Source organism: Oncorhynchus keta, chromosome 18 (assembly GCF_023373465.1).
Source record: "Oncorhynchus keta strain PuntledgeMale-10-30-2019 chromosome 18, Oket_V2, whole genome shotgun sequence".
In the NCBI taxonomy this organism is placed as follows: Eukaryota; Metazoa; Chordata; class Actinopteri; order Salmoniformes; family Salmonidae; genus Oncorhynchus; species Oncorhynchus keta.
The window spans coordinates 16014207-16032462 of NC_068438.1; the positions used below are offsets into that span (position 1 = coordinate 16014207).

General features: G+C 44.6%; 2 protein-coding genes across 6 annotated transcripts in view; both read left to right on the top strand.

The window, feature by feature from the left end:
- Positions 1-14466, top strand: part of LOC118397346 (schwannomin-interacting protein 1) — a 396234-nt gene extending 381768 nt beyond the window's left edge. For all 5 annotated transcript variants that reach the window (XM_052467485.1, XM_052467487.1, XM_052467486.1 and 2 more), the window contains 6 exons: positions 2140-2258; positions 5104-5221; positions 5884-6081; positions 12303-12426; positions 13241-13334; positions 13660-14466. In XM_052467485.1, coding sequence (XP_052323445.1) covers positions 2140-2258; positions 5104-5221; positions 5884-6081; positions 12303-12426; positions 13241-13334; positions 13660-13711 — 705 coding nt within the window. In that variant the 3' untranslated portion in view covers positions 13712-14466. The remainder of the gene's footprint in view (positions 1-2139; positions 2259-5103; positions 5222-5883; positions 6082-12302; positions 12427-13240; positions 13335-13659) is intronic.
- A 1621-nt stretch (positions 14467-16087) lies between these two features.
- On the top strand, positions 16088-18256 carry LOC118396950 (uncharacterized). The gene is made up of 6 exons (XM_035791334.1): positions 16088-16261; positions 16471-16625; positions 16789-16884; positions 17036-17077; positions 17281-17430; positions 17675-18256. Exons 1-6 carry the CDS (start codon positions 16240-16242, stop codon positions 17813-17815), a joined length of 606 nt encoding a protein of 201 aa, XP_035647227.1. The 5' UTR covers positions 16088-16239; the 3' UTR covers positions 17816-18256.

The following is an 18256-nucleotide window of genomic DNA, read 5'->3' on the forward strand; positions in this document are numbered from 1 at the left end:
GAGGAAGTGTATATACTGGCTACCACGTCTCAAGAGGGACAAACAGTACTATTGCCTCTTTTTTATCATTTTTCAAACTAAGGTCTTTTATGTGAGGCACAGATGTTCACTTTGACGAGACGAGTTCTGCTAGGAGCCAACCAAACTTAGTATGCAGAAGCCTTTAGGGGCGTTTTAGAAGCAATTTGGGTCTGTTTACAATAATACACCTAATAAGAATGGTGATGAATGTAGGAATGCAGGCTAACCCTATCCGAACATAACACAGTCACACACCCACTAAACCACACACATACTGCCACTTCACCCCAAACATTCCAACCTGACATTCCAATACAAAGACCACCTACCTACCACCTAACATAAGTACCCCCACCACCCATGAGGCTAACATAACAATGGCTACTGTCACTAATCCCTCCCTCTCTGTTGTGACACAAGTGTCCTTGTCTGTTATTATGGTAATTACAACAACAAAAACTCAGGAGCGCCGCTACTCAGCACTGACACCTGCTGGGCAGATAGGGTACTGCAGACTCTCAGTGTTATAACATGACACGGTGTAGTGTACAAGGAGTTAGAAGGGGTGTGTGTGTGTGTGTGTGTGTGTGTGTGTGTGTGTGTGTGTGTGTGTGTGTGTGTGTGTGTGTGTGTGTGTGTGTGTGTGTGTGTGTGTGTGTGTGTGTGTGTGTGTGTGTGTGTGTGTGTGTGTGTGTGTGTCTGAGGAGTGGTAAAGTGATGCTGTTAAATGTCATCATCTTGCCTCACCCTGTACCCCTCATAACACTCTCTTCTCTCACTCAGTCACAGACACACACACACACACACACACACACACACACACACACACACACACACACACACACACACACACACACACACACACACACACACACACACACACACGCACACAAACACCCTTCTGTGCCAAGCCCCCTCTTGTGGGTGCCAGTGTGTCCTGGCAGTGCCAACAGTAGCTGTGTCTCCTGGGCTCTCTGGTGTGGAGAGGGATTATGGTAATGTTGCGATAGGAGGGAGGTGTGGGAAGGGCTGAGAGATAAAGGAAGAGAAGGAGTGAGTTAGTGGAAGAGAGATAGAAGTAAGGAGAAATTGAAAGAGGTTGAGGACAGAGTTAAAGAGAGGGATAACACTCAAGGCTTCTGCCATCTTCTCCTTTGCTCTTATTCCCCTCACCTCCTTCCCCCTCTCCTCCAAAGCTCTCTAAAGACTTTCCTCTCTCTTTCTCTAAACCTCTCGCCTCTCCCCTCTCCTGTTTTCTGAAAGGCCTGCTCTTTGTGTATGTGTATGTGTATGTGTATGTGTATGTGTATGTGTGTGAGCACTGAAAGGGTTTTTCTTCCTCCGTCTGGGCCTTTAGAGAGGGTCAATATTTCCCCCCAAACACTCCTCGTCCTGGAGGACTCCCAACCCCCCCGGCACCAAAACATACTGCGCTGTATCTGACTCTGGACCATTTGACTTCCCAGCACCACCTGTAACAACAACAGTCAAAAGTCCTGTAGCGGCCTTGAACAGTCTAAACTCTCACACTGTGTTGTCTGTCTACTGATAGGCCTGGTTACTGTGGCTGATAACCCAGCCCAGGGAGTGTGAGAGAAAGCCTGTCTCTACACACTTCTTCTCAGGCGTGTGCACGGTGACATTCACAAGGTTTCCATGTGTTTGACACCAATCTATTCACTCCATTCAAGCCATATGGGCCGTCCTCCCCTCACCAGCCACCTGTGGTGCCATTAGCACATATGAGTGTTCCTCCGGGTGTGAGTGTGTTAAGTGCTGCCAAGGCTGACTGGGTCAGAAGTGGGAATTCCTACTGGAAAACAGGCCCAGGAGGCAGGAATGCTTATAGTGCTATTAGACAGGGACGCTCACTGGTTTAGGAACGTGTGTGTTTGACTGCATGAGTGGAGAGAGTGACCAGTGAAAATGTGTTGGACTTTCTCTCATACATCTGCACCACCTAGTGGTGAATATTATAATATTACTGGTGTCTCGAGCTCTCCACGTGTTTTACAGTCTTTGTCAGTTCCCCTCCTCACCACAAGGTTACTGCTAAACAAATGGGGAAGTCTTCAGTTATGTTATTGGCCTCCTTAACCCTCTGCCTCTCCCCTCCAGGCCCAAAAGAATGAGAGGGAGTCCATCCGGCAGAAGCTGGCCCTGGGTAGTTTCTTTGACGATGGGCCGGGTATCTATACCAGCTGCAGCAAGAGTGGCAAGCCCAGTCTGTCCTCACGGTAAGAGACATGTATCATCAGCTGTACATCAATCCCACAATGCCAACAACACACAGCTGACTGAAGATGGGGCGGCCGGGCGTTTGAATACGTTTCAGCCGTAACATGGACTCTTAACAATGTGATGAAACTTTCTTACTCCTTGCTGAAACAAGAACATGAGTCTCCGGTTGACTAGTCAATGCCCCCACAATGCAGCAGCAGCAGACATAGAATTAGAATGAATAGAACAGGCTTGGAAGCTCTCACCTTGACTGGTAAACTCATGGGTACACTCGCAATGGCTGCCTGGTATTGTGATGCAATCATTTCCACGGTAATGTAGAATGTTCATTCAAATTATGTTAGCTGATGTGGCTCATGTAATGGAATGTATATTTTGTAATGTCAGTTGAGTTGAATCAACAAATCACAGCACATATTTTAGCACATATTTTACTTCCTGCTTTGCTCCTATGGGTACACTCGCAATGGCCACTAGTGGCGTAGTCCCGAGTAGCGCAGCGGTCTAAGGCACTGCATCTCAGTGCAAGAGATGTCACTACAGTCCCTGGTTTGAATCCAGGCCATATCACATCCGGCTGTGATTGGGAGTCCCATAGAGCAGCACATAATTGGCCCGGCATTGTCCAGGTTTGGCTGGGGTAGGCCGTCATTGTAAATAGGAATTTGATCTTAACTGACTTGCCTAGTTAAATAAAGGTTTAAAAGAATCCATTATGCTGTCATTGACTTGAATGGGGATGCCCGTTCTATTTGTTCTATTTCTATAACAGCACTTGCAGTCAGGAGAGGAGGAGAAGAGAAAATTATGCATAGAACAGTTTTTGGGACATTCAAACAGTTATTATGGTAACCGCCTCATTTGGCTGGCCAATTACCTTCATCCAAAATTCCATGACCATCACAGCCCCACACACACACACACACACACACACACACACACACACACACACACACACACACACACACACACACACACACACACACACACACACACACACACACACACACACAGATCAGTTTCACCCTCAGTCCCAGTCCCTGTTCTTGAGAAACAATGACATCACTCTCTTTATGTGTGTGGGCACTGTCACTAGAGTGAAATTGCAGGTTACTGGACATTACTCTAACAGAGTCAGATTTGACCTTTTCTTAATGCCTGTAAAAGTGTCCATCTCCTGGAACTCTGTAGGGCCGTCTCCCCAACACAGACAGACTCCTGCTCTCTCCCTCTGATACCTCTGTTGATTGTTGAGAGTAAGGGACATTTCCTCTCTCTTTCTCTGCATCCCGGCACTGTGGATCTCACTTCCCAAAATGACCTCCTACACACAACCTCAACCTTACTGGAACCAGTATTCCAGGATACATACATTCATACAGTCATACACACAAAGGCACTCACAACGTTAATGAATCTGAAACTATGCTACATGAAAATTAGATCTCACCAAAGAAACTTTTATGGGGTGAACTCACTGGTTATACTGCTGGATAAGTCAGGTACTTCCATGAACTAGTTCGAAGGATCGTTTTGATGCTCCTTCCTCTGAAACTACCAATCAATTACTCTGGTCTGACTAAATCTGGACTGATTGGGTCCAGGCTGTGTAATCAATCAGGTTTTCTCTACATGTGTTTGTAACTACTGCTTCAAATAAGCCGATTAATGATCAAAAAGGGTTTGATCCGGATCTTACAGGACTCAGGTCTTCTGAGGTCTAGAGAGCCGTCGGAGTCTAGCTGTTTGGATGGAACCTTCACCCTGGATGGATCGATCCCAAGTTAGAGCAGGAGAGGGAGGAATTTAATAATGCTATGGAAGGCTAGTCGCTATTACAGTCCTATCACAGACACACTGAGACCTCGGTGGAGAGTTGGAGGAGGGTTTGGCCTGAGTGGAAAACTAGATGGGACTGTTATTGAGTTTCTTTCTCACCAGCGGTGCCGAGGTGCATGTTATCTGGGTCAATAAAACCCTACAAGCAATTACTGGTGAGCGAACTTTCCTAGGTCCATAGAACATTCCTTAGCCCAGAGTAATGATGCATCCTCTCCCCCATCTCTCTTTCTCCTCTTTTTTCTCTCTCTCCTCTCCCCTCTCTCTCTCTTCCTCCCCCTCTCTCTCCCCCTCTTTCCTCCTCTCTCTCCTCTCTCTCTCTTCCTCCCCCTCTCTCTCCCTCCTCTTTCCTCCTCTCTCTCCTCTCTTCCTCCCCCTCTCCCTCCCCCTCTCTCTGCATCCTCTTTCCTCCTCTCTCTCCTCTCTCCTCTCTTCCTCCCCCTCTCCCTCCCCCTCTCTCTCCCTCCTCTCTCCTCCTCTCTCTCCTCTCTCCTCTCTCTCTCTCTCTCTCTCTCTCTCTCTCTCTCTTCCTCCCCCTCTCCCTCCCCCTCTCTCTCCCTCTCTCTCCCTCCTTTTTCCTCTCCTCTCTCCTCTCTCCTCTCTCTCTTCCTCCCCCTCTCCCTCCCCCTCTCCCTCCCCCTCTCTCTCCCTCCTCTTTCCTCTCTCCTCTCTCCTCTCTCCTCTCTCCTCTCTCCTCTCTCCCTCCTCCTCTCTCCTCTCTCTCTCTCTCCCTCCTCTTTCCTCCTCTCTCCTCTCTCTCTCTTCCTCCCCCTCTCCCTCCCTCTCTCTCTCCCTCCTCTTTCCTCCTCTCTCCTCTTTCCTTTCTCCTCTCTCCTCCCTCCTCTCTCTCCTCTCTCCTTCCTCCTCTCTCCTCTCTCCTCCCTCCTCTCTCTCCTCTCTCCTTCCTCCTCTCTCCTCTCTCTCCTCCCTCATCTCCTCCTCTCTCTCCTCTCCTCTCTCTCCTGTCTCCTCCCTCCTCTCTCTCCTCTCTCCTCTCTCCAGGCTGCAGAGTGGGATGAACCTGCAGATCTGTTTTGTCAACGACAGCGGCAGCGACAAGGACAGCGATGCAGACGACAGCAAGACAGAGACCAGTCTGGACACACCGCTGTCCCCCATGGTACAGACTACCACACACACGTTCATATTTCTGTGTGAATGTGTTTCTCTCACTGTTGGGGATTCACACACAGAGTTTGCTATATGAGTCAGAAAGATAGCTCTCAGTAGGACTTGTGTGGAAGAATAACAGAGCATGAGAGAGAGGGAAAGGTAGAATGAGAGAGAAATATAAATTCTTAGAGAGATCTACTGTGTGACTCGTGTACTCAAGATAGCACACTCAGTAAGACTGTGACAGAATGCGAGCGAGGGACAACGACAGGGACAGATTCGGTATGAATCAGAGCGATAGCCCTGGGTTAAGCGTGTGGGGGAGAGTGAATGGCCATGCTCACGTTTTCTGGCCCGTTAACCAATACACCGGCAGCAAATGAGGGTTGAATATGAACACGCTCTCTGAAGGACATGGATGAGTGGCCACAGGCTGTCTGACAGACACAGCTAATAGAGAGAGGGAGAGGGAGTGAGGGAGATAATCCCAGTATTTATAACCAGCTGTTATAGCTCTGAGCTGTTTCCCTGTCTGACTGACCTCTGTGTTCAGTGAATGACCTATCAATGACAACACAAGAAGAACGAAGACCCAACGGGAATAAAGCACTAACGTTTCCTTATTTCCCATTCTTCTGTCTCCACTCTCTCCACGTCCCTGTCCCCCAGTCAAAGCAGAGTTCGTCCTACTCTGACCGGGACACTACGGAGGAAGACAGTGAGTCTCTGGAGGACATGGACTTTCTGAGCAGACAGAAGAAGTTGCAGGCCGAGGCTAAGCTAGCCCTGGCGATGGCCAAACCCATGGCCAAGATGCAGGTGGAGGTGGAAAAGCAGAACCGCAAGAAGTCCCCTGTGGCAGACCTGGTCAGTACCGTCGCTATAGGCAACGGGCCTGGAACCTCAGCTTCTAGTCAGCGTTTCTGAACCCAAGTCTTTTCAGAGCAAACCATCCACACGGGTCTTCTTTAACATTGTGATGATGTCACCTAGTAGACACCACCCCCCTCCTTCTCTGCCCGTTGGCGACATCAATGCCCCCCCCCAAGCACACACACACACAAAGTCCCCCACACACACACAGATACACACACACACACACCCAGATACACACACACACACACCAATATCTCCACCTGGGCAGAATACGTTACTTATTCAGTAAAGAGGGGGTGCTTAGGTTGGTGCAATCTATTATTAATATCCCAGAATGGACTGGGTAACGTGTTTGGGGATGTAGTCGTGCCCAGCAGTCAGAAGAGATGAGTGTCATATCTGAGGCCCTCTCACTCAGCTTACACACTGGTGTACTGAACACAGGGGCAGATGAGGCCCTGTCACTAAACTAACACACTGGTGTACTGAACACAGGGGCAGATGAGGCCCTGTCACTAAACTAACACACTGGTGTACTGAACACAGGGGCAGATGAGGCCCTGTCACTAAACTAACACACTGGTGTACTGAACACAGGGGCAGATGAGGCCCTGTCACTAAACTAACACACTGGTGTACTGAACACAGGGGCAGATGAGGCCCTGTCACTAAACTAACACACTGGTGTACTGAACACAGGGGCCGATGAGGCCATGTTGCTAAGCTAACACACTGGTGTACTGAACACAGGGGCAGATGAGGCCATGTTGCTAAGCTAACACACTGGTGTACTGAACACAGGGGCAGATGAGGCCCTGTCACTAAGCTAACACACTGGTGTACTGAACACGGGGGCAGATGAGGCCATGTTGCTAAGCTAACACACTGGTGTACTGAACACAGGGGCAGATGAGGCCATGTTGCTAAGCTAACACACTGGTGTACTGAACACAGGGGCAGATGAGGCCATGTTGCTAAGCTAACACACTGGTGTACTGAACACAGGGGCAGATTAGGCCACGTTGCTAAGCTAACACACTGGTGTACTGAACACAAGGGCAGATGAGGCCCTGTCACTAAACTAACACACTGGTGTACTGAACACAGGGGCAGATGAGGCCCTGTCACTAAGCTAACACACTGGTGTACTGAACACAGGGGCCGATGAGGCCATGTTGCTAAGCTAACACACTGGTGTACTGAACACAGGGGCAGATGAGGCCATGTTGCTAAGCTAACACTCTGCTGTACTGAACACAGGGGCAGATGAGGCCATGTTGCTAAGCTAACACACTGGTGTACTGAACACAGGGGCAGATTAGGCCATGTTGCTAAGCTAACACACTGGTGTACTGAACACAGGGGCAGATGAGGCCATGTTGCTAAGCTAACACACTGGTGTACTGAACACAGGGGCAGATGAGGCCCTGTCACTAAGCTAACACACTGGTGTACTGAACACAGGGGCAGATGAGGCCCTGTCACTAAGCTTACACACTGGTGTACTGAACACGGGGGCAGATTAGGCCCTGTCACTAAACTAACACACTGGTGTACTGAACACAGGGGCAGATGAGGCCATGTTGCTAAGCTAACACACTGGTGTACTGAACACAGGGGCAGATGAGGCCCTGTCACTAAGCTAACACACTGGTGTACTGAACACAGGGGCCGATGAGGCCCTGTCACTAAGCAAACACACTGGTGTACTAAACACGGGGGCAGATGAGGCCATGTTGCTAAGCTAACACACTGGTGTACTGAACACAAGGGCAGATGAGGCCATGTTGCTAAGCTAACACACTGGTGTACTGAACACAGGGGCCGATGAGGCCATGTTGCTAAGCTAACACACTGGTGTACTGAACACAGGGGCAGATGAGGCCATGTTGCTAAGCTAACACACTGGTGTACTGAACACAGGGGCAGATGAGGCCATGTTGCTAAGCTAACACACTGGTGTACTGAACACAGGGGCAGATGAGGCCATGTTGCTAAGCTAACACACTGGTGTACTGAACACAGGGGCAGATGAGGCCATGTTGCTAAGCTAACACACTGGTGTACTGAACACAGGGGCAGATGAGGCCATGTTGCTAAGCTAACACTCTGGTGTACTGAACACAGGGGCAGATTAGGCCATGTTGCTAAGCTAACACACTGGTGTACTGAACACAGGGGCAGATGAGGCCATGTTGCTAAGCTAACACACTGGTGTACTGAACACAGGGGCAGATGAGGCCATGTTGCCAAGCTAACACACTGGTGTACTGAACACAGGGGCAGATGAGGCCATGTTGCTAAGCTAACACTCTGGCGTACTGAACACAGGGGCAGATGAGGCCATGTTGCTAAGCTAACACACTGCTGTACTGAGCACACGGGCAGATGAGGCCATGTTGCTAAGCTAACACACTGCTTTACATTTACATTTAAGTCATTTAGCAGACGCTCTTATCCAGAGCGACTTACAAATTGGTGCATTCACCTTATGACATCCAGTAGAACAGTCACTTTACAATAGTGCATCTAAATCTTAAAGGGGGGGGGGTGAGAAGGATTACTTATCCTATCCTAGGTATTCCTTAAAGAGGTGGGGTTTCAGGTGTCCCTGGAAGGTGGTGATTGACTCTGATTGCTGTACTGAGCACAGGGGCAGCGCCATGCTGTGGGCAGACACACCTATCTGCTCATTCCTGGGTACAAGTTCTCAGTACATTTGTTATAGAAATGTACAAGAATGTGAAACTTTACCAGTTGATTTCAGCCCTACCACAAAATACATAGTCAGAGTGCAGGCTGGCACCTGGCCAGTTTGTTAAACCAGAGGCCGCGGGGTTGAGTGCCAGGGGCTCTTGCGTAAGTCACTAATGACAGGAGAAATGAGGGGAATGTGTGTGAGGCAATTTTTTTTTACAGCAGATACCACGCTTTAATTCACTAAAGCCATGTGGCCTTCCAAAGAATTTACACAAGAATTTACACAACCCTCCCACCAAGAGAATTACATTATTTTAGTTTTTCCCCATTCATGTCATGCTAAGAGAATACTGATATGATGAAATACTTGAGTATTGTTGTTGGTGGTATCCTTATTCGTATTACCACTAACCTCACAAGCCAGTAATATCACTGAGGGAGGAAACTCCGCCTCAGACAAACACAATGAGCCCAAACACATATCGTGACCAAAACACTACCACTCGCGGTGGCCAGCTCTCCCCCTGCATCTCTCTCTCTCTTTTCTCACACCCCCGCCTCTCTCTGCATGTCACTGACTTCCGTGCTCCCTCTCTGAACTGAAACAGTGGCACGTGGCAGAGGGGAAACATGGCCCCTGGCGCAGTTGCATGGGTGCCAATGTGAAAGTGAAAGAGGAGTGAGAAACTCTGACAAGAAGAACCAGCTCAGCGATCATGGAAGGAGCACATGGAAGGAGCACATGTTCTCACCCTTAGACACGTTCTCTGTCTCTCCTAAGCTAAGGAGAGAGAGAGAGAGAGAGAGAGAGAGAGAGAGAGAGAGAGAGAGAGAGAGAGAGAGAGAGAGAGAGAGAGAGAGAGAGAGAGAGAGAGAGAGAGAGAGAGAGAGAGAGAGAGAGAGAGAGAGAAAGGAGATGCACACAGATGATAGAAGTAGATTGAACAAGGGATCAAGGGAAATTCTCATACCCAGTGAGCCTGAGAAAGAACATAATGCTTCATGATTCACCTTGGTTACTCTCTAGGGTTAATGTCAAACCTGCCCCTATTGAACCCAACAAGGTGTGGTGAGTGACATACAGAATGAGATAGAAGGGGAGAGATAAAGAGGTGGATGAGAGGAAGAGAAACTGAAACTCTTGAGGGAAATACAAACGACAGCAGTGAAAGGCTGTGTGTTGATTTGACAAGAACAAACTGTCAAAGAATTCAGGGAAGACAAAGAGAGAGCGTATAGTGTGTTGCTTACTGCCAGGAGCATAGCCGCGGGAAGTCGTTTGGGGGTGGGGGTGCTACGGATTTTGGGCTGGGGGATGCTGAAAAAAATGCTTTGCCCGCCCTACAGACAGCTATGTCATTCCACTAATACAGAACTAATAAAGGCCCAGTGAACTATTTTTTTCTTTAAAAAATATATACACTACCGGTCCAAAGTTTTAGAACACCTACTCATTCAAGGGTTTTTCTTTATTTTTACTATTTTCTACATTGTAGAACAGTAGTGAAGACATCAACACTATGAAATGACACATATGGAATCATGTCGTAACCAAAAAAGTGTTAAGCAGATGAACACTCTTGGCACACATCTCAATTTGGTTGAGATCGGGGGATTGTGGAGGCCAGGTCATCTGATGCAGCACTCCATCACTCTCCTTCTTGGTCAAACAACCCTTACACAGCCTGGATGTGTGTTGGCTCATTGTCCTGTTGAAAAACAAATGATAGTGCAAACCAGATGGGATGGCGTATCGCTGCAGAATGCTGTCGTAACCATGCTGGTTAAGTGTGCCTTGAATTCTAAATAAATGACAGACAGTGTCACCAGCAAAGCACCGCCACACCACAACACCTCCTCCTCCATGCTTTACGATGGGAAATACACATGCAGAGATCATCCGTTCACCCACACCATGTCTCACAAAGACACGGCTGTTAGAATCAAAAATCTCTAATTTGACTCCAAACCAAAGGACAAATTTCCAAAAGTCTAATGTCCATTGCTCGTGTGTTTTGAACCAAGCGAGTCTCTTCTTCTTCTTGGTGTCCTTTAGTGGTGTTTTTTTTTACCTTTATTTAACTAGGCAAGCTAGTTAAGAACGCATTTTTATTTTCAATGACAGCCTAGGAACAGTGGGTTAACTGCCTTGTTCAGTGGCAGAATGACAGATTTTTACCTTGTCAGCTCGGGGATTCGATCTTGCAAACTTTCGGTTACTTTCGGTTACTAGTCCAACACTCTAACCACTTTGCAGCAATTTGACCACGAAGGCCTGATTCACAAAGTCTCCTCTGAACAGTTGATGTGGAGATGTGTCTGTCACTTAAATTCTATAAAGCATTCATTTGGGCTGCAATTTCTGATGCTGGTAACTCTAATAAACGTATCCTCTGCAGCAGAGGTAACTCTGGATCTTGTTTTTTTTTTCATGAGAGCCATCATAGCACTTGAGGGTTTTTGCGACTGCCCTTGAAGAAACATTCAAAGTTCTTAAAATGTTCCGTATTGACTGACCTTCGTGTCTTAAAGTAATGATGGACTGTTGTTTTTCTTTGCTTATTTGAACTGTTCTTGCCATAATATGGTATTTTGGTCTTTTACCAAATAGGGCTATCTTCTGTATTACCTTCCCTACCTTTTCACAACACAACTGATTGGCTCAAATGCATTAAGAAGGAAAGACATTCCACAAATTAACTTTTAACAAGGCACACCTGTTAATTTAAATGCATTCCAGGTGACTACCTCATGAAGCTGGTTGAGGGAATGCCAGGAGTGTGCAAAGCTGTCATCAAGGCAGAGGGTGGCTATTTGAAGAATATCAAATATCAAATATATTTTGATTTGTTAAACACTTTTTTGGTTACTACATGATTCCATATGTATTATGTAATAGTTTTGATGTCTTCACTATTATTATACAATGTAGAAAACAGTAAAAATAAAGAAAACCCCTTGAATGAGTAGGTGCTCTAAAACTTTTGACTGGTAGTGTATATTCAGATTTTTTAGGGGGTGCTACAACACCTTCAGCACCCCTACTTCACGCAGATATGGCCAGAAGGAAGGAGACAGAGTTGTTTCCTGTAGCTCTCTATGACTAGGGTCAGTTCAGGGACCATTGCTGTGCTGTATATTGCTGTGACAGTCAAGTCACTAGGCTGACCCCTGCTGGAGAGATTGGGCTTTGCATCATATTACAGTCTAGTGCTCGAGCTGGGCAGCTCCTGTAGCATGGGGCTGCTTTCAGCAGCTGGATATATTTATGAGATGCAGATTAAACTGAAATGGCACCTTTCCTCAAGCATCTGTACCATCTTGCACACACAAACACACATAGGCTTACACACACTCACACCCACATATACTGCAGTGTTGTTGGGTTCTGTAGTGCCCAAGACTCCAAATCAATGAGTGTACATATTTGGTACTTGTACATTTCCGATGTGCTGTATGTTTCTGAAAATGTGTGTGTATTTCTAACTGGTGTTGTGTGCGTTTCTCTCTAGCTGCCCCACATGCCCCACATCAGTGAGTGCCTGATGAAGAGGAGCCTGAAGCCTACAGACCTGAGAGACATGACCCTGGGACAACTACAGGTTATAGTCAACGACCTGCACTCCCAGATAGAGAGTGAGTACCACACATGCACACACACACGCACACACATGTTTTTCTATTCTTGTGGGGACCTAAAATGTATTTCCATTTTAAAATCATATTTTTGTCTAACCCCTAACCCTAACCCTGAACCTAAGCCTAAACCTAAACCTAAACCTAAACCTAAACCTAACCCTAACCATTGGCCCCTAAGCTTAAAATAACCTTTGTCCTTGTGGGGATGTGGGAAATTTCCCCAAGAGTGAGAATTTTCCTTGTTTTACAATCCTTATGAGGACTTTTAGGGATTTCAGGTCCCCACGAGGATAGAAGAACAAGACCACAGGCACACTCACACTCACACACATACACACATTGTTAGTTATGGACTGTATCAGTCATTTCAGACAATGTAAGTTGGATGCATGTGTGATGATACTGGTGAAAGACGTACAATACCTCATTTTACCAAGAAGGCCCAAAAATCCCCCACAAAAAAATGTTGCTATAGGATCTTGTATTTTAGTGGCATGGTTTAAAAATAAATGTTCCAATCGAAATATGTGTATCGTATGACTTGGGACTGGATTCAATCTGTATCGTGGAAGATCCATGTTATAGCTCGATTGAAATGATATATAAAAGCAATATTCCCGCGTTGGCGGAGACTGCATTCACTGTAACCGCTGCAAATGTCGGCTCAATCGGAAATGACCTTTTAACAGAGATCTTCCGCGATACTTCTGCGATATGGATTGAATCCAGCGCCGGGTGTATGTTAGTGTTCTAATGGTGTGTTGTTGCTCTAATGTTTTTCTGATGTTGTTCTGATGTTTGTCTTCTCCAGGTCTGAATGAGGAGCTGGTGCAGCTGCTGCTGATCAGGGATGAACTGCACATGGAGCAGGATGCCATGCTGGTGGACATAGAGGACCTGACCAGGTGGTGATGCTATCTAACACACACACAGAGACACACAGAGAGACACACACACAGCCTCCAGGGCTATGACCGCAAACAGGCCACGAATGATTGGGGGAACTCTGTCTTTGGGACTGATGTTTAGCAAAGGTTATACATTTGCATGATTTTCATACAGAAGTACACACAAACACACGCACACACACAGCTGCAAGAACAAGGACCTCAAACAGGCCAGATAATTATTAGGGGAACTCTGTCTTTGAGAGAGACGTTAACCACAGTGTGATATATTTGCTGCAGCTAATAAAGTCGTTTATCTAATCATCATATTGTTTTTACTCAGGCATGCTGAGAGCCAGCAGAAACACATGGCTGAGAAGACCCCATCCAAATGAGACACCTCGACCCTACCCCATCCCTTTACTTCACTCGTGCCCCATCTTGGTCCCTGTGCCCTGCCCCATGTCTCTCTCTGCTCCCCCTCTGTCTGCCCCTCTCCCATGGTGGCAGCAGCCAGAGGAAGTCCAGCCTTTCATTTGCTTCTGTGGTTGTCCCAGCGCTAAAGACAGAGAATTTCCTGCTTCCTGGGAGAAGAGGAAACTGATTGTGTGTTGTCATGGATACTGTCCCGGCTTCCTGTGCAGTGATCGGCCTTGCTTCGCTATTGTTTATTTTTAACTTTTTACATTTGCCACTAAATTATAACTGTCGATACAAAATGGTGGAGAAAAAAAAATAATAGTGAGAAATTAGTAGAAAGTCAGTTAAAAGAGAAAAAAAGAAACATTGTATAAAACTATGAAGACTAACTTCAGACTATTTTAAGTTGAAAGGTAATTTTTAAGTATTTCAAAGTCAACCTCTTTTTATTCTGCACAATTGGTAGTTTTCAACTGAGAAATGTTTATTTGAAGGTGCTAAAAGAGTGTAAAGGAAACACGCCTGCCTTGTAGTGGAGTTGTATCTTTTGGTAATACATTCACTCTGATCGGTCCTCAACATTTTGTGAATGTTGATTTTCTGACACGAGTCATTTTAAATGAATAAATGTGTTAATATCATTTACATCCTATTGTATTGAGAATTTTTATTTGAGGGAAGAAATGTTTATGTACAGATATGTAAAATAAAAAATAAACTTTGTTTCATATATTGTGGTTTGGTGTGCAGTCTGTTAAGAAAAGTGGACAGAGATTGAGATATTACTACTAAATACTAAGTGCAAACTGGCAAAACAAAGTACATTAACAGTGCATTTATGACTATTTCATAATTATGTAATACTAATACTGACAAGTGCATTGTAGGATTTTGGACATAATTTATAAATGAATAACCATACCGACATCACTGCCATCTGGGAAGAGAAAACCTGATCACTCAGCTGATATTTATATTATTATATATTATTCAGAGGCAACAAGAGTATGAAGTATGAATCAGTTTTTCTATTATTACATTTTTCGATGAACAGTCATACAAAACCACCTTATTTTAAAGAGTAGATGATTGTTAACCTTAGGCCTAAGATAGCTCTGTGCTTTACTGTGATTGTGGTTTTGAAAGGTCTGATTTCATATCAATGGTCACAACCACAAGCATCATCCACTTCTGTGAAACTCTCCCCTGCAGATTGACTCACCATGGCCTCTCTTTCTCTACAGGCCCTGAGAGTCAGCCTTTACGGGAAGAGGTGTACTTTCTTAACTAAACAGGCCAATGGTAAACAAATTCAAATGCCAGGGTTCAAATTGTGGAGGTGTGCAGGGGTCATGGGCAATCCTATTACATTTTAGTCATCGTTTAGCATACTCCTGCATACATTTTAGTACTGGTCAACATTGGGAATCGACCCCCCCTCCCAACTGCCACTGTCACAGAGAGATTTCTGATTGATTTAAGATTAAATCATCAACCCTATTATGGTCAACCATGTTACTTTATCTGACACTTAATAGGCATTTGCTTTATTCTTTAAAATATATATATATGTTTAAGTTGAACATGTGCTCTTTATGACAGAATATACAAATTAGGTGAAATCTAACATATTTTTTTTTTAACAAGTTACTTCTCAAAAGTCACCGAATTGATGAAACAACCTCTTTATTCCGACCCCTGTAGTTTAGAACTCAATCAAAAGTTGGGAAATTAAACCTATTCCCTATTTACATTGTTTTTCGTTCTTACGAAATGTATGTTTATAATGTATAATTGAAAGCATGAAATAAAAACAACTATGAATGTAGTTTAAGACAATCAGCCTTCTAGAGAAGAGGCTCATGTCAAAGTAGACTAAAGGCTACTACCCACCCACAATATCTCTAGGCCTATAGCACAATCATTTAGAAAATGCTTTCTAACATTATTCATCTGTCTAGTTTTGACAATTACAATTCAAATACGCAGCAAATGTAAAACATTGACATCAGAATGCCTGTCTCGCGTAGTTTTTTTGCAATCGGTGGGTGCTGTAAAGTTTCTGGATAGAGTTGGGTTACGCAGTGATATGCTGCCCACAAGAGAATGTGACTCAGTTATAGAGTTGAACTGCATTACTTTAACTGTAATGTAAAACAAATATATATCGGTATTGTATTATTCATTCACTTTAAGGCATTGGCTTCCTCTTGAGCCTACTCGTGCAAATCGAAACGAGCCCCTAGCTGTTAATTCCAGTTTCACTTGAAGGAGTCACTCATTGGCCGAGATGCAAACAGAGACCACTCCGGAAATTACACACGACTGACGCGTCGCTTTCATTTCGGTGTCTCTTGTTGTTTTGTTGTATGTAATTCAGTGTTTAAATCTGTCCAGGGAATTCCCTCAAGGAGCGCTGCACGGCTCTATATAATGATCAGATGAAGCAAAGATGACAACACCTATCAGTTTACGCCACACTTGAATCAAAGATCTCAGAATCATGCTGCCAAACTTTTATTTATGTGAGTATTCATTTTATTTGTTCATCATTTTTTTATCAACTAACCCTCTGAAATTATATGCCTCAAACTTGACATAGTCTTCCGTTTTCATTTATGGAGTTAAAGAATTACATTTTCAGGGGTGTTTTTATTATTGATCTGTTTAGAGGATTATTGGGGTGATGCATTGGTTGGTGCTGACTGACTGATTGTGTCCTCCCTCCACACAGACTTTACCAGCTGTGTGCTGCTGCTCGCTTTGTTCGGCCAAGTCTCCATGGGAACCCCAGTGCTCACGCCGCGGAGTTTGGACACTGAGAAATGCGGGCAGTGCGCTGACCTCTCCAGAGAGCTCGTCAAGAATGTTAGAAAGCTCCTGGACAACGTGAGTGACAATTATAACGAATGCATTTGAACGTTTAATTCATATCTAATGTATTGTTCATTCAGTCAGTCAATCCGTCTGTATCGTTGATATGCTTACAGTTTATTCACACAGTTTGTGATTAATGTATCCACTTACTAATTGAATCATTTTCCCTTGATAGGAAAACCTGTTTAGGGGTTTAAACTGCTCGGAGCAGCGCGTGGAGGTGAACAGTAAGACCCAGACAGTCCTAGCCTGCGAACCCAACACCGACAGGGTAAGTCACAGTCATTTGCTAAATTCATATCAACATTCTTTTTTTAAATGATACTTTCTCGGACTTTTATGTATTAATTGAAAGTGATAATTAGGATTTACAGAATAGTGAATTCAGTCGATTGATGCATTATTTTGCTGTATTTCCTCAGAACACAAGATGCTCTGGTCAACGGAACACCACATTCAGTGAGGTAACTATTGTGTTCTTACAATATTGCATCATTGTATATAAATCCACAGTTTTAAAAATAAATAGTTAGATCTTTAGACAGTCTGTAGATTTTATAGTGATGGCATTTCACATAATTCACCCATTCTTAGCTCACCCATTTCAACTGCCTCCTATATGTCTGATTGTCTGATCTCTGTCCATCTTTATATTTTCTTCGGACAGAGTGCGTGTCTGAGGAACATCCGAGCAGACCTAGGACATTATGCTGCCTCACTACAGGCTTACAAACAGGCCGACCTCAGTTCCACTGTCCAGGACACCAAGAACCTACTCAATAATTGTCCATCCACACAAGGGGATCCTTCCTCACATGTAAGATTAGATTTTTCTATTTCTTTTTTTGTTGTTGTCATAAAACATCTCTTCCTTCCCTGAATGTTCCTTTTGACTCAGTTTTCTAATGACAACAAACTCATACAGACAATTACAAAACTGTATACAAAAAAATGTGTTTCTCTGTGTTTGAAACAGAACAAATGTTATTGGCACGCATACAACTATGGACGTTAAGTTTGCATTTTTATCAAGTTAAGCTTTGTTTCCTTTTGCCCTGCAGGTTGCAGACGCTAAGCTGACTAGTGGTAACTCTGTGGACCAGAGGGTCCATCTGTGTAAGTTACTGAAGGGCTTCCACCTCCGGGTCATCACCATCAGCAGAGCCATGGGCTACATCTCTGCTGGGGACCACAGGAAGTAAACCCTCATCTTCAAAACCATCCGATTTCTCATCATCATCAACTATAACAAGTGCTGATAATCTTCATCATCATCACCATCAAAAAGTGAATCATCAGCAACACTGATTGTCATCATCATCGGACATCATCCTCAACAACTACTTTGCCATCCTAACTGTTGAATACTTACTGCACTACACTGTGAATGCCTAGATGAGTAGGACATGAGCTATCTAAACTCCTTTGGCTCAGTTAGAGCTGAATGATAGTAGGTTTAGTGCAAAACTAGTCAATGAAGATCATGTTGGTCAATCTATTTATATATTTATTCCTATATTTAAGGACTGGGATTTATTTATTTATTTGATTTATGAAATGTATGTATTTATTTATTTATTTAACAATATGTTATTAATGTTATTTATTGGAATATTTATAATAAAGTATTTATTACAAGCTTA